The 27,992-nt window shown below is 40.0% G+C and overlaps 2 protein-coding genes across 2 annotated transcripts; one reads left to right on the forward strand and one right to left on the reverse strand.

Annotated features, from left to right (window-relative positions):
* Nucleotides 1-180: 180 nt before the first annotated feature.
* polr1b (RNA polymerase I subunit B) lies at nucleotides 181-10,777 on the forward strand. Its single transcript, XM_023296414.3, has 15 exons — nucleotides 181-414; nucleotides 2,613-2,780; nucleotides 2,945-3,091; nucleotides 3,182-3,314; nucleotides 3,432-3,568; nucleotides 3,733-3,956; nucleotides 4,774-4,945; nucleotides 5,551-5,722; nucleotides 6,382-6,663; nucleotides 6,764-6,897; nucleotides 7,739-7,909; nucleotides 8,020-8,176; nucleotides 8,965-9,161; nucleotides 9,236-9,486; nucleotides 9,688-10,777. The coding sequence occupies exons 1-15, from the start codon at nucleotides 238-240 to the stop codon at nucleotides 10,568-10,570; spliced, it is 3,405 nt and encodes a 1,134-aa protein (XP_023152182.2). The 5' UTR covers nucleotides 181-237; the 3' UTR covers nucleotides 10,571-10,777.
* Nucleotides 10,686-13,699, reverse strand: nanp (N-acetylneuraminic acid phosphatase). Its single transcript, XM_023296426.3, has 2 exons — nucleotides 13,564-13,699; nucleotides 10,686-12,096 (listed from the first exon to the last, which is right to left on the reverse strand). Exons 1-2 carry the CDS (start codon nucleotides 13,651-13,653, stop codon nucleotides 11,455-11,457), a joined length of 732 nt encoding a protein of 243 aa, XP_023152194.2. The 5' UTR covers nucleotides 13,654-13,699; the 3' UTR covers nucleotides 10,686-11,454.
* Nucleotides 13,700-27,992: the final 14,293 nt, after the last annotated feature.

Raw genomic sequence — 27,992 nt, forward strand, 5'->3', positions numbered from 1 at the left:
TGCTCTGTATACCACCACAAGGAAGGGCAAGGATTAAAAGTGAACAGAAAATATTTGGCAGACAACATGGAATAAAGTCTTTGAACTGACACCACTAGATGGCGATAACGTAATAGTAGAAGTGCAACCGGCCATCAAAACAAAGAATAAGAGACTGTTCCTGTGTTACACAGATGTACTTCCGGTGTCAGCATCCACGTGTGGTAAACAAGTACATGTCTCCGTGGGGCTGTAAGCATGGACTGTTCAGTCAAGTGGCGTAATTTACCAAAATGTGTGAGTCTGAAAAATCTGACAGACGGAGGGTTTGGCGACCTGAAGGAGCAACAACATGCTGCTGTTCAGGACCTAACCAGAGCTCACATCGAGTCGTTTGACCAGGCTGTCACTGTCGGACTCAGCCGTGTTGTGCAGGTCCGTTCAACTTTATTTCTACTAGGTTTCAAACGTTATAGCAGGTAACCTTTTAAAACAGCAGTAGTACAGAGAAACAACAACGACTTGTCTTAAAGTTTACGTCAGTTAAAATTCAAGTAAGCCTTGTTAACTTTTTACAGCAAGCAGTCTTATTAAGGAACATGAGTTTCAGCTGCCTTTGCTAATTTGTTTGCAAGACTTGTCTACTTATGTTCATTTTAATCTCCTGTTTCAAGTTTAACCCATATCAAACCGTGTAGGACATACTGAACGTATGGCTATATCTTCCCAAGTTAAAACCTTTGAAGCCAAATGTAAAAAAGTTTTATTATGAAGTGAGAAAGTGTGTGAATCACCCTGATTCTCAAAGGATTGACTGAGGAATTTGATTTGCTCGTCTGCAAGATGCTACAGGAAATAAAAGTTAAACAGTTGCCCCTTTTAGAGTATACTACAGAACCCAATACTCAACTGTGCAATGTCACTGAAAAGTCAAATGATTCGTAATTGGATCTAGACTGGATTTACAGTCGACAATAAATACTTTTAGGAGACTATTTTGAGATTTCAGGCACCTAAGCAGACACTGAATGCAACAACAGAGATACCTGTGATTCCCTATCAGCCTAACTGCATGAACATGTTTATAAATGAGCTTTGAAAAACATAACAGTCAATTTTGGACCTAGGGGCTGTGTTTGTCTGCATTATGGTTCCGCATGGACAAAAATTACTGAAAAGGCTGATTGTAAGACTCCACAAAGTTGGATAATGAGACAGGAAGATCACTGACCAACTAAAAATCGGTGGGAACACAGTTGCAGCAGTAATCAGGAGCTATAGAATGAGCCATGGTACCACTGATCAGTGCTGCAGGGGCTGTCCTTCTATAAGATAGTGTGCTACTTTTGCAAAATCGTGCTTCGACAAGGAACATGGAAATAAGGCTGTTGGATATTGGGTGAAACATATTTGGTTTGATGAGACCAAGATAAATTTATTCACCTGAAATGGGGTCCAGTATGTTTGGCGCGAACCTGGCCGGGACTATCACAGCCAATGCATTGTTCTGACAGTGAAGCATGGAGGTGTGATGGTACCTCCACCTCCGTATGAGACTGTATGTGTGTAAAACATGTTGGCTAGATAACATTTACAGATGCATCATGTATGTCTGTGGAAAAACCAAAATACTGGTTGATACAAGATGACTCCCAATCTGCTGAAACTTTGCAGTAGAAGAATATTTTAACATGATAAGCTGTCAAAGCACACTGCAAAAATCACAAAAGAGTTTTTACAGATGAAGTTTTTTTTTTTTTTTTTTTAAAGAGGGGGGTGCAAATGGAACCGCTAACCTTCAGGGGATAGGGGGCAACCTGCTCTACTGCCCGGTGCAGTCGTCAACTGTATTTTTACCTGTGGCTGCCTTTTTTGTTTATCATCTGTACATGATTCATGATAAGACCTTTTGCATAATAGCAGCACCGTGTGACTAAATTAAATAAATTGAGTGCCATTATTACTCCGCCAAGGAACGTGGCAGAGTTATGTGATGATCGTCGATCTGTTTGTCTGTCCATTCACAACATTACTCAAAAACGGACTAACGGATTGGAATTAAATTTTCAGGGAAGGTCAGAAATGACACAAGGACCAAGTGATTAGATTTTGACAGTGAAGTGAAGACCGCTGAGGACTTATCAGGACTTGTCCTTGGAAATCATACATGGAACAATATATTAAATTTTGGGGGTGTTTCCGAGTCCCATCAATTCCCGCCGCCCGCTAAATATTTAGCTCATGCAATTCGGTATCCGTACATAACGTACACATGCATAACACACACCTTTGCTCAGCGCAAGGTCATTTTGTTTGTGGGTACTTCTACATTAAATGGCCACTTTCTATATTGCTGTGATTTCTGATCATAAATAACTAATAAACAAATGCTGCATTTCTTTAAAAAAAAAAAAAAAAAAACCTTTTCTGCCAATGCCATATGGGGGAATGAGCAGCCTTGGCAGAGTACTGCGCTCTGAATGCTTTTCTAGTTTTTAATGTTATCAGTTACACTTGCACTTCTCCTGCTAGGGCAACTCTGTTTCATCCTTTTGAACCGCATTGCTCGTTTCCTGCAGCAAACCTTGTTTGGTAAAGTTTCTCAGGTTTTTGTAATGTGATGTGTTTTTCAGGCCATCCCTCCCTTGGAGTTCACATTCAAAAATGACAGGATCAGCCTTGTATTTGTTGATGCCACCATGTACAGCCCAGTAGTCGCCAAAGGGAGTATTTGCAAGGAAATGAAGGTGTTCCCTGCAGAGTGCCGTGGAAGACGATGTTCATACAAAGGAAAGCTTGTGGTAAGACTGAGTTATGCGCAAATTTTCCAGCAGCAAGTGTAATAGGAATCTTGTTTATTCTTTACTGATAAACCTCATTTTAATTATGCAGTTGGAAAAATGCATGTAAGGTGAATAGTAACCTATGATTCAGTTCTTTGACTGGATGAGTGTTGTCATCTCAGGCAGATATCAGCTGGTCAGTTAACGGTGTTCCCAAAGGCATCATCAAGCAGGCCATGGGTCAGGTTCCAATCATGGTGAAGTCCAAGCTGTGTAACCTGCATGGCATGTCCCCTAAAGAACTCGTAGAACATCATGAAGAAGCCGAGGTAGGATTGTGACACAAATAAACTAAACAGGAATTTAATAAATTTGCTCGTTTTCATGAATATAGTACAGATTTCATTTAACTTGAACAGGAAATGGGAGGTTATTTCATCGTGAATGGAATTGAGAAAGTTATCCGAATGCTGATTATGCCAAGGAGGAACTATCCCATTGCCATGTCAAGACCTAAGTGGAAGAGCAGGGGTCAGGGATACACTCAGTATGGTAAACAGAACTTCATATAACATGCACTAGCACAATGACAGTGTTAAGAATTCTAACCGGAGCAATCAGACCTGCATGTTCTTTAAAATGGATGTCATCAACCTTTTCTTCTGGCAGGTATTTCAATGCGTTGCGTAAAGGAAGAGCACACAGCGATTAACATGAACCTTCATTATCTGGAAAATGGCACTGTGATGTTGAACTTCATCTACCAGAAAGAACTCTTCTTCCTGCCACTAGGCTTTGCACTGAAGGTATTAATCAGAGTTCACCTATTTTAGAAATGACAAAGCTTGCAGCCTTTATTACAGAACAAATTAGGACAAAATAAAATAAAGTAGTAAGTAAGTAGTAAATATGAATTCTTCTGGTGTTGCATGATGTATTAAAACAGGTCATTTTCTCTCGTGTTCTTCAGGCCCTGGTGGACTTCACAGACTTTCAGATCTACCAGGAACTGATTAAAGGTCGTGAGGACAATTCTTTTTACAAGGCGTGTGTGTCTGAAATGCTGCGCATTGTCATGGAGGAGGGCTGCACCACCCGCAGCAAGGTTCTCAATTACCTCGGAGAACGCTTCAGGGTTAAGATGAACCTTCCAGAGTGGTACACCAATGAACAGTGTGCCAACTTCCTGTTAGAGTAAGCTCTTATGACAGATGCAAATTCTATTTTTTTAATTCTCACCCTGATGGCAACAACAGAATTTGCATTATTATTCCATCAAGGAATGTGGCGGAGTTATGTGACCATCTGCGTATGTTTGTCAGTCTGTTTGTCCGTCTGTCTGTCCGTCCGTTCGCAACATTACTCAAAAACAGATTAATGGATTTGGATAAAATTTTCAGGGAAGGTCAGAAATGACACAAGAACCAAGTGATTAGATTTAGGCAGTGATGCGGCTTATAGTCTGGATCGACAGATTTGTGAAAGATTTCTGTATCATTGCCAGATAGCGGCATGGCGTCACTGTAACTATGACTACAAATGAACACTACATCAGCTACCTGCTGATGATCACATGATTGCGATCCTGCTACAAATCAACCTCTGCAGACTTATCGGGACTTATCCTTGGAAATGATACAAGGAACAATTGAATAAATTATGGGGGTGTTTCCAAGTCCCATCAATTCCCACCTCCCGCTACATATTTAGGTCACACAGTTCGGTATCCGTACATAACGTACACATGCATAACACACACCTGTGCTCAGTGCAAGGTCATTTTGTTTGTAGGTACATCTATATTAAATGGCCACATTCTATGTTCCTGTGATTTCTGATCATCAATAACTAATACACAAATGCTGCATTTCTAAAAAACTAATTCTGCATTTCTGACGATGGTATATGGGGGAATGAACGGCCTTGGCGTAGTACTGTGCTCTGAGTGCTTTTCTTGTTATGTTTTGTTGTATATTGTTAATTAAAATGACTTGTGTTTTGTTTTAATCAGTGAGTGCATCTGCATCCATCTGAGGTCTCCCATCGAGAAGTTCTACCTGCTGTGTCTCATGACCAGGAAGCTTTTCACTTTTGCCAAGCAGGAGTGCATGGAAGAAAATCCTGACAGCATTACATGTCAGGAAGTGCTGACTCCTGGCCAGCTCTACCTCATGTTTCTGAAGGCAAGTTTTGTCATTTGTTTCACTTCGCTGCTTAGCAGAATGAGCAACATTGATATTGTAAAAAGAGAAATATTAAGACTTGGTAACGCAAACATTAAGTTTACTGTATGTGACATTCAGAACCACCGCTTCATTTATAAATGTGGAAAGGGCCAAGAGTTTCAAACGAAAGGACTTAAGTGCTTTACCATGCATGCACAGTCAGACCCTCTGCAAAAAATGTAAAACAAAGATACTCAGATTACAACACACACACACACAGAGTGTGACTTTATTTTCTGATAGGGACACCATTACTCTACTATATCTTTACAAATCAGATCATTGTTTTTTGCTTTACTAATGGTCCATATCTTGTATTGGACCTTAAAATTAGCAGTGCTTTTACCAAATCCGAACAGCAACACTATTATAGTCATGCTTTTTCATTTTTATTGCAAAGAGCATATCTTCTTCATTGAGAACTTGAATCCCTGTTTAAATATCCTTTATATGGAACTAAACTACCACATTTCCAATCACACATCTGAAATGGGTACATCAAATCTAATATTCCCTCTTAGATCTTCATCATCTATGATTTAACCACTAAAATGTTTTCACAGGAGAAACTGACTGCGTGGTTGGTGTCTGTGAAGTTGTCCTTTGACAAAAGAGGCAGTAAACTGGCTGCAGGATGTACCACTGAGAATGTGATGAAGATGTTCAACACAGGCTCTGATCTGACTAAGCCCTTTGAATATCTGCTCGCTACTGGGAACCTCCACTCCAAGACAGGTACAGCCATATGAGTTGACTATGAGTTCATGGAATGGTTTAACCCCTAGATGCATAAGTGGGTCAAAAATGACCCGGTGAGGTCATTTCCTTGCAATATCTTTGTAATGAAAACCTTTCATCATTTCATTTTCCAGCTATTCTGCAAAAAAACATTTTTTGATGTCATTCCATTTGAATTTTTAAGTTACCTTTTATACTTGTAAAGAAATTGTAATAAATGGATTACAACCCCAAGCTCTTTATCACTGATAATATCATACAAGAGGTGATGCAGAACACAATTTTGGTGGGACGGAGAGAAGCAACAGCTGGAGGAAAAGAGTGGAAAAATGTCAACAAAGTGATTGAAATATTCTTCTTTTTCCGTTATCAAAATGCTATGTTCATCTGAAATAAATTCAAAAAGAACAATATTTCAAACATGAAATCATTGTTGTGTGAACAAAATATACTATAAACAATAATACAAAAGATTATTCTCAACCAAGATGACAAACATGGCATAAAAACTCTTGGAGAAAAACAAAACAAAAAAGATTCTTATACGGATCATTTCTGACCCACTCATGGAAGAGTGTAGGGTCCAATCAAGCGAGCATCTAAGGGTTAAAAAAAAGTGGGTTATTAAAAAAAAAATGTGTTCCTTCTTTCCACAGGTCTTGGCATGCTGCAGAACACCGGCCTGTGTGTTGTAGCAGACAAGCTGAACTTCATCCGATACCTGTCCCACTTCCGCTGTGTGCACAGAGGAGCAGCTTTCGCCAAGATGAGGACCACTTCCGTTCGTAAGCTGCTGCCCGAGTCTTGGGGCTTCCTGTGTCCTGTCCACACTCCAGACGGAGAGCCCTGTGGACTCATGAACCACATGACAGCCAGCTGTGAAATTGTGGCACCAACCCTGTCCACCATAACCCTGCCTGCTCTGCTCTGCTCTCTTGGTGAGCACGAACTAGATGCAATATTTGGGACGCATTTTGAAGTACATGCCAGTGAGTTGAAATGTGTTGTATGCAATAATTTCTGCCTCTGGGGTCTAAGGTGTTACTCCAGTGGATGGAACTCCTGGTCAAGCCTTCTCTGACTGCTACCCTGTGGTCCTGGATGGAGCTGTTGTTGGCTGGGTTGAGGCTGACTTAGCTCCAGCTGTAGCTGATTCACTGCGCACATTCAAGGTGTGTTAACTAATGGTGGACATGTTTTAATCAGGGCCAATACTGATCCCATATACATTTGCATCTAAAATGAAAATCATGGGACCAAAATTTAGAACAAGACAAACTTTAACAAAACTTCATTGCCTTTGTTTATTTACACTACTGTTCAAAAGTTTGGGGTCACCTAGACAAAAGCTCACACTTATTTATGTGCTAACATAATTGCACAAGGGTTTTCTAATCATCAAATAGCCTTTCAACACGATTAGCTAACACAATGTAGCATTAGAACATAGGAGTGATGGTTGCTGGAAATGTTCCTCTGTACCCCTGTGTAGATATTCCATTAAAAATCAGCCGTTTCCAGCTAGAATAGTCATTTATCATATTAACAATGTCTAGACTGTATTTCTGATTAATGTTATCTTCATTGAAAAAATGCTTTTTTTCTCCAAAAATAAGGGCATTTCTAAGTGACCCTGAACTTTTGAGTAGTAGTGTAGTGTATGTTTTGCATATGTTGAAATAAAAGAGGACCTTTCAGCATTTATTGTGCAGTCCTAATTGGATGTTACTTGTGATGTGTAACCAATCAGATAGTGCTGTGGGTTGAACATTACTTGAGACCACAGAGTAATGACTACAGATGACTTCATCAGCAACAAAGTAGTAAATTTTAAGTTGTATTTATTGTATCTCAAATCAGTTTTCATGAATGTCAATACCGATAATCAGAAAATGTTGAATCGGATAACAGACTAAACTGATTGGCCAATCCCTAATGTTTCCTGTGCAAGATTAAGTGTGAAACCATGTAAATATTTGTGCAAAAAAATAATATTTAGAACAATATCTGCAGGTGCTAAGAGAAAAGAAGATCCCTCCTTGGACAGAGATTGTTCTGGTTCCCAAAACAGGCAAAGCCAGCTTATATCCAGGCCTTTACCTTTTCACAACACCCTGCCGCATGATGCGACCTGTACAAAACTTAGCTCTTGGCAAACAGGAATCCATCGGCACCTTTGAACAGGTATGTGTGGAACTATGATTTTAAAGGTGATGTGGCAGTTATGAGACCAATATCCAAAGCAGAAAATTGTTTTTTTTTTTTCTCTGATCATCTTTTCTTTCTACTTGCAGCTTTACATTAATGTGGGAATCTTTGAGGGTGAGATTGAACCAGGAGTAACCACACACCAGGAGCTGTTCCCTCACAGTATGCTCAGTGTGGTGGCTAACTTCATCCCTTACTCAGACCACAACCAGAGCCCTAGGAACATGTACCAGTGTCAGATGGGTAAGTTGGAAGTTAACATTACAAGCCTGGCATGCTGGACATGTGTAAAAACTGTAGATTTGAATTAGGTTAGGTTCCAGAACCCCCCCGCAATAGGTGAAAATCTGTGAAATAGCAACCTCATATTTATTTTATTATTTATATATATTTTAAGGCTTTATATCCCTCCCCACACTCTTATAAACACTTCCTGTGCTCTTAAACACTTTCTACACTCTTAAACCTGTGCAATTTTCAAATTTTCTGCAATGGTTAGCAACTTCCTCTGGTGCTTGGGTTCGGTGCCAGAAGCCTTAGAAGGCGCAGAACGTTTGATCGAAAATAAAATACATTTTTGTACAAAAATTTCACAAAAACACAACACCGCACAGCAACACCATGCACAGCGATCAAAGGAGACTGATGCTACGGTCAATCAGCACCCAGCGCTGTACACTACTCATTTTATTTTGATTTAATATTCTTTAATATGTTTTCATTCATATTTTTTACATTTTATATTGTTTTCAAATTTTGGGGCTAGAAAGTGCTTATTTTACCGCAAAAAGAATTAAAATAATAAATATATAAAAATACCTAAACACCGCAAAATCCCGCAATACAGTGAAAAATCCATAATACAAAATTAAATATATACAATTTAAAAATCTGCAATACAGTGAGAGCGCAAAAAGTGAACCGCAATATGGTGAGGGACCACTGTATTTGGATCGCTTTCTTGCCATTTTGAGTTTTTGGAAAGTACGTCTTGTATAGTCATGAATGGAATAAACTTGTTCATTTTGCAGGTAAGCAGACTATGGGTTTCCCCCTGCACTCTTTTATGGATCGCTCCGATAACAAGCTGTACCGGCTCCAGACTCCACAGAGCCCACTCGTCAGGCCCTATATGTACGACCACTACAACCTGGACAACTACCCCAGCGGCACCAACGCCATTGTGGCCGTCATATCCTACACGGGCTACGACATGGAAGATGCCATGGTGAGTATAAAATAAAAAATACCCTTCCTATCTTTTAATAAGGATGAAATCTCAACACAATTTGATCTTTTTAGATTGTAAACAAGTCGTCCTGGGACAGAGGCTTCGCCCATGGAAGCATCTACAAGACTGAGCTGGTAGACTTGGCAGACAAGGTGAGGGGAGAAGACAGTGTTGTGTTTGGGACCAAACCAGGTGACCCTAAAGTGAATGATAGACTGGATGCTGATGGGCTGCCTTACATTGGATCAACACTTAAGTATGGAGACCCCTTCTACGGCTACATTAACCTCAACACTGGCCAGAGCTTTGTCACCTTCTACAAGTAAGTGTCAGCATTTGTGTAGTTTTGTGTTTATCATCAGTTCTCCGCTTTGAAATTCTCAAATTAAGATTTTATATTCATCTACATGTCTAAAAAGCATATTCTGTAATACCGCTGCTAATCAGGTTATGCAGTAGATTTAAATGTGTACCTTAACTTTTCATATGAAAATTAGTAATGTTTTCTTTCTCCTGTTTGTAGGAGCCAGGAGTCCTGTGTCGTCGACAATATAAAGATCTGCAGCAATGACACTGGTTCAGGTAGTTTTAAACGCGTCTGCATCACTGTACGAGTGCCACGAAACCCCACCATTGGTGACAAGTTTGCCAGCCGTCATGGTCAGAAGGGCATCCTGAGCTGCCTGTGGCCAGCCGAGGACATGCCCTTCACAGAGAGTGGTATGATGCCAGATATCCTGTTCAACCCCCACGGCTTCCCCTCACGTATGACGATCGGGATGCTGATAGAGAGCATGGCCGGCAAGTCTGGCGCCCTGCACGGCCTGAGCCACGATGCCACACCCTTCACCTTCTCTGAGGAGAACTCTGCACTCGACTACTTCGGTGAAATGCTCCGGGCAGGCGGCTACAACTACTACGGTACTGAGCGGCTCTACAGTGGAATAAGCGGTCAGGAGCTGGAGGCGGACATCTTCATCGGCGTCGTCTACTACCAGCGGCTTCGTCACATGGTCTCTGACAAATTTCAAGTGAGGACCACAGGAGCGCGAGACAAGGTGACCAACCAGCCTGTGGGAGGAAGGAACATCCAGGGAGGAATCCGTTTTGGGGAGATGGAGCGAGATGCCCTGCTGGCTCACGGCTCTTCATTCTTGCTTCACGATCGCCTCTTCAACTGCTCGGACCGGTCAGTGGCTCAGGTGTGCGTTGACTGTGGCAGCCTTCTTTCCCCTCTGTTGGAGAAACCTCCACTGTACTGGTCGGCCACGCGCCACCGCAAGACTGTCTGCACTCTGTGCGGCAAAAGTGACACTATTGACTCAGTGTCTGTTCCTTACGTCTTCCGCTACTTCATAGCGGAGCTCGCAGCAATGAACATCAAAGTCAAACTGGATGTTAAGTGAATTTTACAGGATAAGTAAACAGATGCCTTAGGTGTGTTTACATAGGGTTATGCTACAGATCATAAATCCACTGCAAAGCCACAATTGAAGGACAATCAGGTGTCTGAGACATTTATCTGTGTCAACTGTTTATTAGTCAAGATTGTGTAAAAATGAACAAGTATGAGCATATGATGGAGTGAATTTATTAAAGTACAGTCAATCTGAGTGTTTAAAATAATGGTTCTCTTCTTGAGGTTGATTGGTATGATATACTAGGATTGAACAGAGTATTGAGATCCATTAGGAAAAAGTATTTGCAAAATAAGGGCCCTCTGCCTATCATCAGATTGTTGGTTCACGGAGCATTTTACTGAAGTGGAAGTAGATCTAATTACAGCATACAATGTACTAGGGCCGTTGGACGTTACGAAGCGGACCGAATATTTGGATATTCGGCATTAACTGGGGCCGAATATCCGGAGCCCAGAAACTGCTATTCGGGTCAGCCTTACAATGTACATGGTTTTATGTAAAAGAATGATCTGAAGAGTAACTATAGTTTTCAAGTGGAATAAAAAAAGAATATTTATTTTTGACATGCAGTGGGATATAAAGAAGCTGAAATTATGAATATTCAAGTAAAAGTACAAATCATGAAATTGTACTCAAGTTCGGTCCCTCAGTAAATGTAATTAGTTTCCACCAGTGAATGTCTGAACAGTTGCTCGCTGAGTGTCCTTATATGCAATTCAAAATGACAGTGTATAAAAGGCCAAGCAGATATAATAAAAAAATTACCCTTGTTTACAGTTGGGAAAATTATTGCAACGGTCACATTTAAATATCCATAATTAAAAATTCTTACGACATCCCGCTTGAAATGAGTTATTCATCAGTTGTGCTTATTGCAGCTGTGCCAGAATCCCTGGCAGGTCAAGTACAGTTGGGATAGTGTAATCTGGTTTCACTGACCCATCTGACGCAGTCCCTTCTGCACTGTTAATCCAGACTGTGGCTCGTACTCCGGCATTAAAGCCCCCCTGAATATCTGTGTCCAGAGAGTCTCCCACCATAATGCAGTCCTGGGCCTCCACCCCAAGCATTTTGAAACACAACGTGAAGATGGAGACAAACGGTTTCTGCTCTGCATGTTCTCCACCAACCACGATGGCATCGAAGAACTCCTCACACCTGACCGCCTTCACCTTCTCTCTCTGGATCGGAGATTCCCCATTGGTCAGCAGCAGCAGCTTGTGTCTACTGCGCAGTTGTTTCAAAAGGTTACACACTTCAGGAGAGAGACAGAGGACCTCCAGGCGACTATTTTTCCACAGGTAGTAGCACTGAGCTGCCAGAGAGGGTGGCGAGCAACTACCCAGAGTCTCCGTGATGCTTTCCTCCCAGTGACCCACACGGACATTATCTATGGATCTGCCAGCTGAAGGGTCAAACCTCTCAAGGAAAAGCTTCTGCTGGAACTTGTCAGAAATGCAGCGGATGGTGTCGTCATCAAGGCCCAGAGTGGTCTTTAAAAGTTCTCTGGTCTGTAAGAGTCACATAAAGCAGATAACCTTGTAAATGTAAACATTCGTTGTGTAACCAATTCAGACGTAGAGCGCAAGAGATCAGCGTGAATATTGAGTCAACCGTGGGAGAAGCACGATTAAAGTTACCTGGCACCTAGGTAGCTCAACAGGTTGAGCGGCTGACCCATAAACAGGGGCTATAGTCCCTGATGCAGCAGCCTGGGCTCGATTCCTGGCCCTTTGCTGCAGGTCTCCCCCATTTTCTTCTCCCTACTTTCCTGTCTGCCTCTCTATTAACCTGTCTAATAAAGCCAACATACGGCCCAAAAAATAACTTCAAAACAAACAAAGATACCTATTTTGGTGAGTTTGGGAGTTTTAGCAACCTGGTACTACGTATAAATAGAAAATCTTAGTATGTCAGATCCTCTTAAAGTGTTCATCCTTTCAGTTGCTTTCGTATTAGCCTGTCGGCTTTGGTTTGGCAGAGACTCTCCTTTGGAATCATCGGTCAGTGTCATCTGTCAAATGGTCGTGTTCTCATTCTTAACAACTCAGACTGTCGCTGAAAGTGCATTTCTTATTCCAGCCACACATGGAGCTGTTATACTGCTTAATTGGTTTCTGGCCAAGACAAGTCAGCTATGTTTGATCATCAGGTCTCCTTGGCTTATTACTGTTAATGCAAAGTAGAAAATAAGCCAGTGACCAGCGTGAAAAAAAAGCTCATGTATGTGGCCATAGACTATAAAGAATTTCTTATACAGTTTATATGTTTGACTGAAGTAGGAGAGATGTTGGGGGATTTTATGGTACCTGACATCATTTCATTTCTCCAGTGTTTCTTTAACCACTCCCAGACGTATTTTGTTTTATTACAGGACATCCTATTTGCTTGTAGATTAGAACTTACGAAAGAAATCAGTCAGTTGTTACCAGTCAAAGATATGCTAGAGCACTGGGAAGTGCATCAAAAGCATCTTAATCATTTAAAAACCTATCTAGAAACTCTAGCCCTTATAATAACTTATTATGGACACAAGGCAAGTGCACAAAAAGCAGTACTACATTCTTATTGTATTAGTTTTTTCCAAGTAACAGATAATTACATTTAGTTAATCGGGTATTTAGCTCACCATGGAAAGTAACACGCTTATAAAAACTGGAACTTATAGCTATTAGTAGAACAGTGATAATTTTGAACATGCGAAGCGTCTGACCCCTCCCAGCTTCCGTACTACCAATCAGGAAGAAGGTAACGGCCAGTAACTGTTTCGAACATCTGCTACTATTGTCATTGCTATCCTTTAACTTCAACATTTACTCAGCCTGAATCACCTACTTTAAATTACATGTTTCGTTTGGTTGTTAGAAACAAAGTAGCAGTACTCTACGGTCTTTAAGCTGAGCATTTAGATCTGCTAAATGTTACAAACAGCTTACTGACGACAACTTTTAATGCTTTTTTAATGCAGACTTTACCACCTTCTGTATCGCCACTGCTCCTGCTCGGCTCGTTTCAATGAGCGTGTTGTCCAGGTCAAACAGTATCGCCTTCACAGCTCTGCCGTCCATAGCCACAACGCGCTGCCGTTCACGTAAACGCCAGGATACTTAGCGGAAGTGTTGCCGGGTACGCTGCATGATGGGAGTTGTAGTTCGAATAAGCTATCAAGTACTTGCTAATGTTTCCCTCGCGATGGCGCTGTTTAACTGAGATAGAAATGGAATTTTGCCAGTAAATTAGAGTCTCAGTCCGCTCACCACACTGACGCCAATTCCAGCTGCCCCTGTATTAATAGGAATTATTACATTAAATTTGATTTAAAAGTTTTGTGTGTAACTTAGGGTTGCACAGTGGAATGGTGGTTAGCACTGTTACCTCCCAGCTAGAAGATACCTTGTTCATGACCCAGGCTTTGGCCTAGGATCTTTCTGTGTGTAGTTTGCATGTTTTCCCTGTGCAGTGTGGGTTTTCTATGGGTCCATCCATTATCTATACACCACTTAATCCTCAGTAGGGTCATGGGGGGGCTAGAGCCTATCCTAGATGACCTAGGGTGAAGACAGGGGACACCTGGACATGTCACCAGTCTATCACAGGGCTACATATAGAGACAAACAATCTTGCTCACTTTGACACCTACAGACAATTTATAGTTAATAATTAACCTCAGCATGTTTTTGGACTGTGAGAGGAAGATAGAGTACCCGGAGAAAACCCACGCATGCACAGGGAGAACATGCCAACCGGGGATCTTCTAGCTGCAAGGCAACAGTGCTAACCACTGATCCACAGTGCAGTCCTCCAAGAAACATGCTGAGGTTAATTGGTGATTCTAAATTGTCCGCATATGTGAATGTGAGTGTGATTTTTTTGTCTCTGTCTAACCCTTCGCCCTAAGTCAGCTGGGATAGACTCCAGCCCCCTGCGACCCTAATGAGGATTAAGCGGTGTATAGATAATGGATGGATGAGTGTCACTTAAATTGAGTTAAAGGAAATGCTACAAACATACAAATGTTTGTGTTTCAAATATTTTTACTGATGTATACATAAATAAATGTGAAAAACAAAACAAAAGAAAATTGCAATTCTCTAAAATAAAATAAGTACTGCAGGAACACTGAAAAGGAATTTTAATATTTGTTTTAAAGGCCAAAATAGCACTTGACTCCATTATTAAACTCTTTTTCAGACTACATGCACCATTCTCTGTTGTCAGGTTTGGCAACTGCTCTGTGGCTGGAGTCTGCTTATTTTACCCAGCAAAACTATTTCTAGAAATGTAATGATGATCAAACTGAGCAGGAAACAGTCATTGTCGTCATTTATTGAAAAAAGTAATGTATTACATATTATTTGTTACTTGTTAGAAAAGAAAAACATTAGTTGACTTATTTGCTTCCTGTAGAAAATGATTTGTTACAGTACATTACTTTTCCGTTACTCTGTAACCTGAGATTCATTGTCATTATATTGTAACAATATAATATTCAACATTACGTGTGCCTCCAAATCAGCACTAAATCCAGTCCTAATAAGGAGAACATACAAAGGGTCCGTCTTTTATGCTAAGATTTACCTCAAAGCAGGTGCGTAGGTTTGATTTAAACACTGATGGAAACACATTTAGGGGGTGAAGGAAGTTCTGACCATCAAACTCTTCATTATCTGCATTCTGGAGAATTTTTATGTACCAGTTTGTGATTATCTGCATGGATTTGCAGTGGAGATGTCTTTATTTATGTTCTAGAAAGCAGAATTCTGGTGAGAGTTGGCAATTTAAATATATAATGGAATAATAGATGTGACGCAAATAATGATGAGCTCCTCATTCTCATGTTGAGCCTTGAATTTTATTGGCACATCCTGAGCTGACAGTTCTGAGAAAAAAAGACCCGCCCCTTTCCGAGGCATTGTTTGTGTCTATTAGTACCTTTGTAGTGTTTTTTTAAAATATTTTTTTCAAAATTTTATTTGGAGGCCAGCTTCTGGTGTTTTGAATATAAGGGTTCCCCCTTATATATTATGCCCTCCATTCCCCTGTTAATATACTCTTATGCTGCAAAGCTAGCAGCAAAGCAGGTCAAAACCAGCCGCCAGAGAGCTTTAGCTGCAGTTAAAATGAGGATTAGAGAATCAAGGTGACACTGGCAGAAGGTCACAATACAAATAGTAACTGTAACTGATCAGTAACTGTAATGTGATTACTGTACTTAGGAACAACAATGTTTTCGATTGCCGCATTACAGACAAATGTAATGTGATTACAATAGTGTGTTTCATTTGTTATGCATTGCTTTTAACACTGCTCTTGACCATGCATACTATTAATTGAAACTCACATTCCATGACACACACTCTTTCAAAATACAAACTTATCTTAGTTCTTATGCAACCCGTCCTTTAACTCAGCCACTCATCTGGCAGCGAGCCCGAGGTTCACACGCAACTGTGTGCAGGCGTGTTGCACTACTGTTCCAAACCCAATCAGAAATCACAACAAGCCTTTCTCACACTACCTTAGAGCATTCTGGTTGCCGCTGAGGTGCTTGTGTCTTTAAGAGAGACTTGGCCTAATTATTTCAATTACCTTGGGAAAAAAAGCCAAAGATAAACTATAAATCAAAAAACAGTGTGAGAGACCTAACCTGATATTATCTATCAGAACAAACAACACCTGCTGCTTGCATGCGAAGGGTATGCTTGTTTAAATGACAGATGTGCAGCAAATGAACTCATTTTTTTTTTACCCATAACTTTTAAAAGGGAAGCGAAACATAAACAGTGCATGTGTGAAGAGCAAACTCCTACAAGTGTAAAGATGGAATTTCCCCTCTCATGTGGAGGAGGGTGAAAAAAGAGACAAATTACTTCCCCAGCAGTCCGTGTGTGACTCTTCCAAGAAAGTTCAACATACGAAGGACCGTTGGGGCCTGGTGTCTTTGCCTTCACGACACCATTTCCCTTTTATCTGTGTGGGTGGCCATGGCTTCTCAGTCACACGCTATGTCTCAGCTGGGCATGAATCCCATGCTAAGGCCAATTACTAAAGGTGTCACTTCTCGAGACACCTTCTAACCTCCTCATAGCTGGAGTACAACACTTAACTGATCTGTTTTATTTTTCCACTGGTTTAAAGATTATACTTTCACCAATAATGTGCCGGTGACCCTGTGTTGGTAGATTTGGGGTGTTTATCTCTGTGGATGTGTGTATATTTGTCGAGTCTGCTCCACTTCATGACTAATTTGGGGTCAGGCCAGGATTGGAGCAGTCTAAGCCATGGGGACAGGTGAGTCTTTAGGCCATCAGAGAAAGGAGGTTATTACTTGGGATTCAGAGGATTTGGCTGTTCCTCCTCGTAATTAATGGCAGAGAGTGGAGGCCAGAATTTTATTGGCACGTCTTGAGCTCTACGTGACAAAAGACATGTTTTAAGAACTGTGCAGTTCAAAAGATATGAGGACTGCCTCTCACACATATAGCTGATGTGTGTCACCCTTAACCAAGTGACACCAATTTCATTATCTAACATCATTAAACCATTCTGAATGTTTGAACATCCTTCAGCACTGAGGGATTTAGATCAAATATGCCTGCGATGCTGCTGCGATAGAAAGTAAAGCAATGCCTAGAACTCAGCTGTTTTTTCTTTACCTTGCCTCTGATATAGAGACAACCTCTGACCACACACACACACACACACACACACACACACACACACACACACACGTAGATGTGAGATGTTATCAAGGGCAGGGGAATGTATGAACTACGGTCTAAATAGAGAAACACTGGTGTGCCTAATGGCATTCGTCATGGCAACAGGGAGACTCTGGCAACTTGCACGTACACACAAACAAAAACATGATCTGGGGCTGAATGGTGCCTCGTCAGGCGGTTATGCAATGCTCTCCATGATCAAGGAGTGATATGCTTTTCTACAAAGCTTATGTAAATTGAGTGTTTGGGGCCTACAGGAGTCTCTTGCCCCCAAACATCAGTTTCATTGCCAAATATTAAGTATTTTGCATCTACACTTGTGCCAAAAGGTGGTTCCTCTGAAGTCAGAAAAAATGTCCATCAACAGAAATTGGCACTGTTCTTTGTAAGTCTTAAAATACTGAGTGTTCTTGTTTACGAGAAGACAGGACCTCCCATAGTTGTCTGGCACATTGCCAGTCCTTCCAGTAGCCCCCGTCTCTGTGTTGATACACCTGAGTTCTCCTGACCGGCCACTGAACCAGCACAGCAGCAGGGAGGGAGGAAAACTATGTGTGGTCACTGGATCAGAACAGTGAGAGCCTGGACCCCGGAAGACCAACGCTTTCCAACCCAGTCCTGTCTGGGATGCAGCAAATTCAGGATGCAGAAAAGAGTGTTACTGTATCATTCAGATGCAGCTTTCAATATCCAGTGGACAAAACTGTTTCATCTAAATGTAAAATGGAAGCAGCATTACATGACTATAACAGCTGTTCACAGCAGCACCCAGTCAGCTACATGACAGACCTCTTCAAAATCACAAAACAACTCGTTTTCAACCAGCCTCCAAGCTACCACAGCATAATAGAATTCCTGAAATTCAGTTATGGCTCTTGGTTTCTGTTTGTCATTTTGGGATTTTTAGTGGATCCATCCGGACACCCTATGAAAAGTTTCTGAAGGTGCCACTGTCAATTCACTGCCAATTTATAAGCTACAAATATTTAAAACTGAAAAATGATAGGTGCTTGTATTGCTTTGTATTCATAAAATTATCTTCCATCCTTCTTTAATTGCTAAAATCATAAAAAAGCAAAGAAGATCTTGAAAAGTCAATATGGTCAAAACTGGAACAGCAAGTAGGCTGTGACATCTTAACTCCAAAACAAACTGAATTCTTCAATATTCGTAATGCAACTCTACACATATTCCACGGGACCCTCCCCTCTCACCTCTTCCAATCCTACATCTCCAATTTGTAATGCCGATTTTCTTTTGAAATGCATGTTTAAGAATTGATTTGTCTCCACATTGTGAACTGGATCTTAATGCAACTGTGTGCATATTTAATGTAGTAATACTTCATCTTCATATCTAAACATAAAAAATCTAAAAATTTGCAGCACAAAAAATATTTATCTTAATTTATGCAATCAACTGAGGAAGTTTCATGGTGATATCTATTAGTTAAAAAGGTCACCCGATTCGCCTGTAGTGTCTCACATTAAAGACAAACTAAACTCACTGGGTTCTCTGACTTCCTTCCACAGTCCAAAAACATGCTGAGGTTAATTGGTCATTCTAAATCATCCAGACTGGTGACCTGTCCAGGGTGTCCCCTGCCTCCACCCTAAGCCAGCTGGGATAGACTCCAGCCCCCCGAGGCCCCCTTATGGTGATTAAGTGGTGTATATATAATGGATGGATGAATGCATGGATGTCATACTATAGCTTATATGCCATTTTTAAAAAGTAAAAATAATAATAATAATATTTTATTTGTATAGCACTTTTCTGAGCACTCAAAGACACTTTACAGGCAGGAAATAAAAACAAAAACTGTCAAAAGAGAGAAGGTATAAAAAGCACAAAAAAGGTAAACATTAAAAGCGATCTTTAAAAGGTGGGTTTATATAAGAGATTTAAAAACATGACAACATTTCCATGAAACAAAGTGATTGTGTGATTTACCATCATATTTATTAAACAGAAACAATAATTCCCTTAATGATATTCGTTTTTCCTTGTGTTATCAATCTCTTCATGCTACAGCAGAAAGAAAAAGTTGCAATAAATAAATCTCAGATTTCTGAAAAATTGCATCCCTCCTGCTTCACTTGAAACGAAACTGTCAAGCTGATATTGTTTTGATTGACATACCTGAATGATCACTGTGTTCCCTGTTTCTGCTTTCAGCAGGGAAATAAATCACACTAATGAATAAGGATGTTAAAATACATAAAAAGGTGATGTAACTAACTTTAAATAAACTCTTGATTTTTATCAAAGACCAACAAGTTGCAACAACCTGGAGAGTTCTCTGGCACTGTCTGCTGGCATGTCATTGACACCAATTATAATGTGACATTTTTACAAGAGAAGTATATAAACAGCCAAGCGTAATCTGACAGAAATGTCTCTTACAGATACAATACATTTTCATGCAAAACTCTATTAATCTGTAGCTTTAAAAACACAAATGTCACCATAGGTGTGTTTTGAAAGCAAGAAATCTCAATTGAACTCTTCACTTGTGGTCAAAGTGGCCGTCAAAATGCAACATTTTGCCGTTTTTAAGTTTTATCTTTAGGTTTAGAAATCTAAAGTGAAAGGGTTTAAAATAAACTACCTACCTCAGTGTACGCTCATATATCAGAATTCTTTGACTCAGAGCAGGACTTGGATTTATAAGTTCTTTGAATCAGAGACTCAATATGAGCCACAAGTAGCCTTGAGTAAATAAATATGAACATGCGTGTGATGGAGTTCGTCTAACCCGCAGCAGTTTGTACTACAGAGTCTACATCACGTCACTGCATCCCAAAGGTGCAATTTTCAGGTTGACTGGACGAGGACGAGATGGGACAGGCTGAGACAGATGACTGGGCGAAGTGGATCAGAGGCTTTGATGCTTCTCTCTGACATACAAGGAAAACCACAACACAGACGCAACTTGCGAGTTAGTTATACTGCAACTTATGAAATGCAATGTAATCCTTTATCAAAACATTGTAAGTCGGGTTACGGAGATCCAACATGACTGTATTGATACAATCTTGTTTTTATAGCTTTGATCAATGCAAATATGGCTGGAACTATAAGAATATTATAAAAGATTTAAGTGAGGCTGAAAGACAAGCCTGAAAACATTGTTTCGATTCAACACTGGAAACACTTTGTGGCCAAAAAAACGTCAGATGAATCTGGTAATTCATCTGCAACTCCTACTTTACCTCGGAAAATCCCTTGTGTAACATTCAGATAGTTCCAATCAACTGACAGCAGCTTTGTCCCATCAAGAAGACATGATTGTTCATACAAGGATTGCAACATTTAGCTGAGACTTTGAAGTTATTCATAATATCTTACAGAATGTCTACATGTCAATCAGTGATGAGTGTTGCAACAAAACTCTGAGGGATAATACGACAGGTTAGTATGCAACCTAGGGGTGGGACAAAAGACCGATATGCTGATATATCATTGTTTTAGGACGTCAAATATGAGAATCGATATGCTGTCAGCAAATATTGATATTTGAATAAAAAAGTAGATTTTTTTAGATTACAGTCCCCACTCTCAGTTCCCAGCGTCGTTACCTCAAGTCTTCATGAGGCGGCACATATCACTGAATGACAGAAGTTAGTTTGACCAAAGAAGAAGACTAGCGGAAAATAATAAATAAATGGCTAACAGTGGGAAACAAATAAGAGAAGTCCTGGAACATGAGAAACCTGGTTCAGCAGTATCCGGTTTTGTTCTGAATGTGTCACTTACTCATTTCTCTACCAACAACGAAAAAGGTCCTCAGGTTAAGGTATTTACAGGTCAAAGTGTCTCTGTTTCTACAGAAGTCCTACAGCTAACATATACCCAGGTTACTGAAAACTTGGATGAAAACATATCCTGGTTTCTGAAACCAAGAAAGACAAGTCATATCTAATTTCTCAGATCTGTGAAAAACCACAAAAATCAAGAGTTACACCATAGGATTTTACAGGGGTTATCTGCTGGACAAAATATTGGCTGTGCATCATAACTTTGCAACAGTTTTATGTTATTGTGAGGCTATAAAGCCAGAAGACACTCCAAGAAGTTACTGAGCCTTGCTAAGGCCTCTTGCCATTTAAAACTCCAAATTGCTATTTTTTTTAAATGAACAAATGAATTAACTCATGAAATGAAGTATTACCTTTTTTTTTAATCCTCCAAACATCACTGACTTTATAAACAAAGATGCAATACACTGACACATCACTTCTGTTTCTAAACCTTTCTTTCCCTTTACTTTCACTGTTTATATGCTACCATCTGCCCTTGGTTTACTCTGGATATTCCTGTCGTGCTCTGCTCAAGGATGAGAAAACAAACCTAATCAAGTCCTCTTTCCTTGCACTCCCTGATTGGATCATCATGCATGATGCCTAAATACAGGGAGTGGAGAGAACAGATGGTGTGTAGCTGCTTGACACTTTCCATTTGAAGTCATCAGGGAGGAGTGTTGATGACACGACATGCCCAGTGTCAATTGCAGAGGTTTAAGAGAGGCTTCCAGATGGAGGTCTGGCATTGACGTGGAGGAGACATGACTCCATATGGATTCTGTGTGTCATTCCTGCCTGTCCTTGTATATGAGTTCACTGTGAGATCATCCACCCGTCACCTCCAACATATGACTTTGGCAGAAGGGGCAAGAAGAAAATAGTTTCCGTTTTCCTTATAGAATAAGGAGAGTTAACAGCAGATACTTGAAGGAATATTATTTGGATGTCCATTTGTTACTCTGTAAAATCTGACAAAATGATTTGAAGATATGATGCACTGCTTTTCAAACTAATTTTTCATAATCAGCATATGGACAAATATCTGCACCCACATTTGGTGTTATTACAGTTGTAATTCACCTCCTGCGGTGAATATCTCAGCTTCTATTGGTGCCAAGCATTTACAACATAGTATTTCTAGCATGCTCACACACATAGACGCAGAAACACAAGTGCTAGAAATTTGTTTTGGTCTACATCCATGGAAAAGGCAATACTTTCTTGTAGAAACAAATTCACAAATCAATGAAAAGAATATTTATTATTAATATACATTTAAGTTAATGTTTCTTGAATTGAGAATGGATTATTCTTGAGACACACCTGCCCGTTTAACATTACTTTTAATTATTTTCATTTAAATCAGATTTATTACTCCACCAAGGAATGCGGTGCAGTTATGTAACGATCAGCATGTGTTTGTCCTTCTGCCTGTCTGTTTGTTTGTGTGTCTAGTAACATTACTCAAAAATGGACTAAAGGATTTCAGGGAAATCGTCATTGAAATCACAGGGGCACAAGGACCAAGTGATTAGATTTTGGCAGTGATGCAGCTTATAGTCTGGATCCACCAATTTGGAAAAGATTTCTGTGTCATTGCGAGACAGCAGCACTGCGTCACTGAATGCCAACAAGTGAACGCTACATCAACTGCCTGTTGACGATCACATGATTGCAATCCTACTACAAAGCAACCGCTGCAGACTTATCAAGACTTATCCGTCGGAGACCATACAAGGAACAATTGATTAAATTGTGGGAGTGTTTTCGAGTCCCATCAATTCCCGACACACACTACATATTTACGTCACACGATTCAGTGTCTGTATCTGTACATTCATGAATTTTTAAAAATTTAAAAATTTCTGCTGGTTGTCTACTTCGAAATTGAACCTGACCACTCACTCCCATTTACTGATGAAAACGTCATAATATTAAACATTTATATTAGACCGATGGAAGTTTCACTTTTGGTAAAATATTTATTTGCTCTTGGCTTGTTTCTTGATGTATTTGGGGTTAAATTTGTATGGAAGCCCGATAATGGCACACATTACTATTAGGATACAAAAAAAAATGCATGTGGTAATTTGGATTATGCACGGAGTCGTGTTTCTCGATGCATCCCTCGCCTCAGGGAGTTGGAAAAGTCTGCAAAGTTTTCTTCTTTTAGCCGTGACTATATGGCTTATGTCATTACATAAGTGGATCAAGTGGATTTTGTTTCCAGGGCAATGGAAGCAAGCATGCTCCAAACTACACTAACCAGCTCCATTTAATGCATCACTGCAAACACTGTATAGTGGATGATCACAATATGTGAATCACATCAAATTTACATCTGCAGCACTTACAAAGGAAGGCAAATAAACATTACACTGCAATTTATATCACTTTTATATCAAATGACTTGGTGCAGATTATCAGGGGTTTAGGAATGCTGGTGATTACATTCCACATTGAACAACCTATGGAGGTCTTTTCTCGCAGAGTTTTCTCATGAAGCTGGATACCAGATGCTGATAAGGGCTGGTGACAGACGGCCCCCTGGGAGACTGATAGCTGGACCCTTCTTTTATCTCACCTGGCTGAAAAGAACAGGGCCTCTGACCTTCCCGCAGGACCTCAAGGGAACCTTTGTTGTCAGCATGCAACCACAGCACCAATGGACAACAAAGAGGCCTTCTCTGCTGGGCACCAGGCTCCTCCTCTCATCAGTAACTCCTCTGATGACATTTACACCTGTGCCTCTGTGTTGTCTGTCTGTGATGTAGGTACAGCTGCAGTGTTTATCTGCTGTAATATACCTCAGCTAGATCAAATGATCGGCCCTGCTATGGCCCACTGAGTGTGCCATCTCATATAATACAGCTTCTACAGAATATAGAAGCTGCTAGTAGCTATTTTGCAATCTGTTTTCCCCAGGAGTTGGTAGAGTGAACATTGGACTTGTATTTGTTAAAAACCTAGTAACACGAAAATAAATATGGTGTCAGTCATAAAATCATTCTCTAGGCTTCAATTCAGCTCCAGTGAAAAACAACGCTTTCATATGCTACGTTCATGTTAAGATGAAGCCAGTGGTCCAAACTAACATCTTTTGACAACAAATATTAAAGCAGAAAAAACAGGAAATTTAAAAGCGATTTGATGGACGTCAGAGATATAGATGAAAGTTATGATGTTGGAAATGAGTAGCCTTGCTGCTGTATTAATGCATTTTCATGGAAGCATTTTTTTAAAAATGCTTTTCAGGCATTGATGCTCATTTTCTCACTGATTTCATTTTCTTTAGAGGGATTTGCTTAATGAAAGATTACTGAAAGTCCCTCTCTGGTTGTTGATTTAACTCCTAAAATCTCACCTGTTTGTATCAAAATGACACATTTTTCCATAAAAAAACAATCCCTTCGTGGCTTGAAATGGCTTAGATAAACTTTACACTGTTGCTTTCTTTTAAATGCATCTCTTTTTTTATGGCCCCAAACCACCATGCACTGCAGCTCATGCACACCAGCTCACCTACAATTCTGCTCAAACATTGCAAAACTACTCTGCAGTACACAATGCAAATTGTATAAAGTATTGTAAAAATTCAGCCATTCAGAGCAGAAACCAGTTCTGAAGAAGAATAATGACAAAGACAGCCCCACACTTAAGGTAACCCTGCCCTGTAAGTTGACCGACTGATTCCTTAGGTTTGTTGTGTATCAAGCCCCAACCGTCTAAAGCTGTGTTTCTGTGACGATCATCAGCACACTACAGTTTCAAGGGGTAAATGTTCATTTGTGGTGTTTTCTGCTTATTTCACTGATGATATGTCTTCCATTCAAAAGTGACCCAAATCCAATAGAAAATGCTGTTTTTCCTCTGCATTCATTTTCATTTAGGAGCGGCGGGCCACCATTCCTAAATCCTAGCCGCCGCTCCTTCAAATTTCTTTTTTTTTAATTGTCGCAAATACACCACCGCCACATGTCTCCACCTTCACAGCAGAGTCCTGTACTGTGTCAGGTACTCACGAGTACTAAGGTAAACTACAGATAACTATCTCTCTCAGTATCTACTCTTTGATGCGTTGGGTTAATATGACGTTAATTACTCCTTGAAAGTGATGTCACGTCAAGCACACAGACACCAGGTCAGAGAGTCAGAGGAGTGTCGTCTTGAAAAATAGGGCAGCGATTCACCGGAGAAAAGTTATGATAACTCATAATAGATTTTACAAGTTAAATAGTCACTGGCAAAATATTGATGTCCAGCTAATGTTACATATCGGTAGCTTCAGTTAATTGGGCCTGGTGCCAACTCAGTGTCGCTAACGTGAGTAAACTATTGATAGCATTAAGTTAATATCTGCACACCATGGTGTAATTGCTGACTGCATTAGATGAGCTTGTTCAAATAGTTTTATCTATTCTATTTAAAATTTTTACATTTAGCTGTTAAAAAGCTATTTTCAACTGGCCATTCAATAAATAACTTGCAAAAGTAAAATCTGCAGTGAAATGTCATTTGTTTACGCCGCCACTGGAGAGCCTGCCGCCGCTGCTGAAAAAAAATCCTAGAGGAAACACTGAAATGGGTATCTCCTGACCCACACTGTGCATCAAAGGGTTACAGAACCTGGTATAGACACATTAACAAGGTTGATTTTTACCTGAGAAATCATTAAAAGCTACCGGAAATGCTAGCCTGGATTGGCATCAGGATTTTGCTTCTTGGTTAATAATGTATCTCCTCAGCTTTGTTTTTGAGTTTAGACAATCATTTGTCACTGCATGATTTATGATTTAGTCTTGTCTTGTCTGAAAGAGGTGCATAAAAACAAATCCAAACTAGCATTTTATCTGTATCAACATTAGCCATGACTTCTCTTCCGAGAATTTGTGCCTGTGCTGTTGTGAATGATGCATAACCTGAGGGTGCATAAAGTAGGTGCTGAAAATGATTTTAAGACTTACATCATTTTCCATGACTAAGGAACTGTGAGTAAGCCTGTAATGATGTGTTGGGACGTGGATTCGAAAGCGCTGCACTGGGGTGATAGTAAGCTAATGTTGACCCACACTATGGTTACATTCCTGGAATGATGTTACTGAGTCAAAATGGTTCTTAAGAGGAACACCATGTTAGGAACGTAGATAATCATCGGGTCTTATTGCCTAATCCTGCCACTGGATTATGTTTCTCATGACATGCCAGTGTACTACACAGTAAATATGTATATAGTATCAGGTTGAAACCCCATTGCTCTGTCTTGTGTTATTGCACTTACAGGCTTGTAGTGCAAGAATGTTTCAACACACCAACAAAGCCACTGTGGGGGAATATTTACCTGTTTTAAACCCTATTTGTGGATGAACATTTATCCACAACAGGTCATGGGAATCTCTTTTTTTTTGTTTTGACTGAAATGAGCTAAGCTGAAAGTTTTCATGGCACTTATCAGACTTAGTGTCTCTTATCTTCCAATTCCTCAGATTAGGTCCATCTGCATCTCCCTCTATATGTCGCAGCCTTTTTTCTGGTGAGTCACAGGTCCACAAACAATCCCTTTGATGCATTTGACATCAACAAAATTGGACATTGCGAGAAAAGTAAGCTAGCATGTCAGATACATATTTTTCCCCTATCTCCTCTAAATCCAAAACAAGGAAGTTATAAATAGTTGGATAAAAACAGCCAGACAAAATGGCACCACATTGTTGTGTACTGTACCTGGCTGGCCTGATGGTTATTTTCCAACCAAACAACAAAGCGACAAAAGTGAGCCAATTGTGCAAACACAATAGCAGCCACTAGCGAATACACTATAAATAGAAATGTGGCAATATCACGTACTGTGCAGGCAGGTGGGTGACTTATGCAGACCGTGACACACACTGAGTTTTATATCATCAAACTCATCCATGAAGTTTCTTCTCACTCCTTCACAGCAGGTTCCAGATGAGGTGTGCTGCTTTATTTCTCAGGGTGGAACAGAGATCGCTTGAATACACTTAAAATGCTTGTAAAAACATCTCGTCCATGATGACAGCATTGTTGTAAGATGGTAGAGTAAGGCCATACTTAAATGTGCTCCACTCAAACCCAACGCTTAATACTGTGGTGGAAAAAAGTTTGCAGACACCCTTTAAAGTTTACACCATCTCAAATATTATCATCAAATATTTGTGGAAAAAACTTTTGTTTCAGAAGGTGTGGCTGCATTACACAGACACAAACAAATACAAATGATTTTTTATTTATTTTATTGTTTACAAGAAAAACTAACAAAACTAAATTCTTGACAGCTTCAGTATGTCAGTTCTCAACATTGTTGGTATCAAAGTCAACAAATAACAGAGAAGGAGTTCAAACCTGAACAAAAAGTAAATTAACCCTCACGTCATCAAATTAACATTTAGTTGTCCTGCCATGAAGCTCCTGTGATGTCATCTGGTGGTTTTCCCTGCACATGCAGATCAGGATGTGATCATTTCTTGCTGAAGAAACCCTTGGACGCTCAGATCTTGGTTTGTCTTCCAAGCTGTTGTATTTCTGCAGAGTGGATCCAACTGCTGAAGGACTGCATCTGCACTTCCTGACTATCTGGCGGCAGCTGTTCCCTGGCTGAGAATCTATATCTTCAGACATGTTTCCTGCGTTAAGTTCTTTGTTTTAGACATTTTTGTCTCTGAAGAACTTCCAAATGTGCTGGCTTTATATAGACATGAAGCACGGCAACAAATATTGTGTCTTGTAGTAAAAAGCATGACCTTCATTAGTGGATCACTGGTACCAAAATTACCCAATACTCAAAATTTCTTATGCATTTTTATGGAACCAATCAATTTGAAGTTTTTAATGGCATTTTAGGAATTTTTTAATATTTTG

Source organism: Amphiprion ocellaris, chromosome 16, assembly GCF_022539595.1.
Source record: "Amphiprion ocellaris isolate individual 3 ecotype Okinawa chromosome 16, ASM2253959v1, whole genome shotgun sequence".
Lineage (NCBI taxonomy): Eukaryota > Metazoa > Chordata > Actinopteri > Pomacentridae > Amphiprion > Amphiprion ocellaris.

What these genes read in the sequence shown, in the direction of transcription:
- nanp (XM_023296426.3), bottom strand. Translation starts at nt 13,653, where the DNA reads ATGGACGGCAGAGCTGTGAAGGCGATACTGTTTGACCTGGACAACACG. An exon ending in GAGCAGTGGCGATACAGAAG is followed by an intron (nt 12,097 to 13,563) that starts GTGGTAAAGTCT and finishes TGACTCTTACAG; the next exon opens with ACCAGAGAACTTTTAAAGAC.
- polr1b (XM_023296414.3), top strand. Translation starts at nt 238, where the DNA reads ATGGACTGTTCAGTCAAGTGGCGTAATTTACCAAAATGTGTGAGTCTG. An exon ending in TCAGGGATACACTCAGTATG is followed by an intron (nt 3,315 to 3,431) that starts GTAAACAGAACT and finishes TTCTTCTGGCAG; the next exon opens with GTATTTCAATGCGTTGCGTA. An exon ending in TGCTCTGCTCTGCTCTCTTG is followed by an intron (nt 6,664 to 6,763) that starts GTGAGCACGAAC and finishes CTGGGGTCTAAG; the next exon opens with GTGTTACTCCAGTGGATGGA.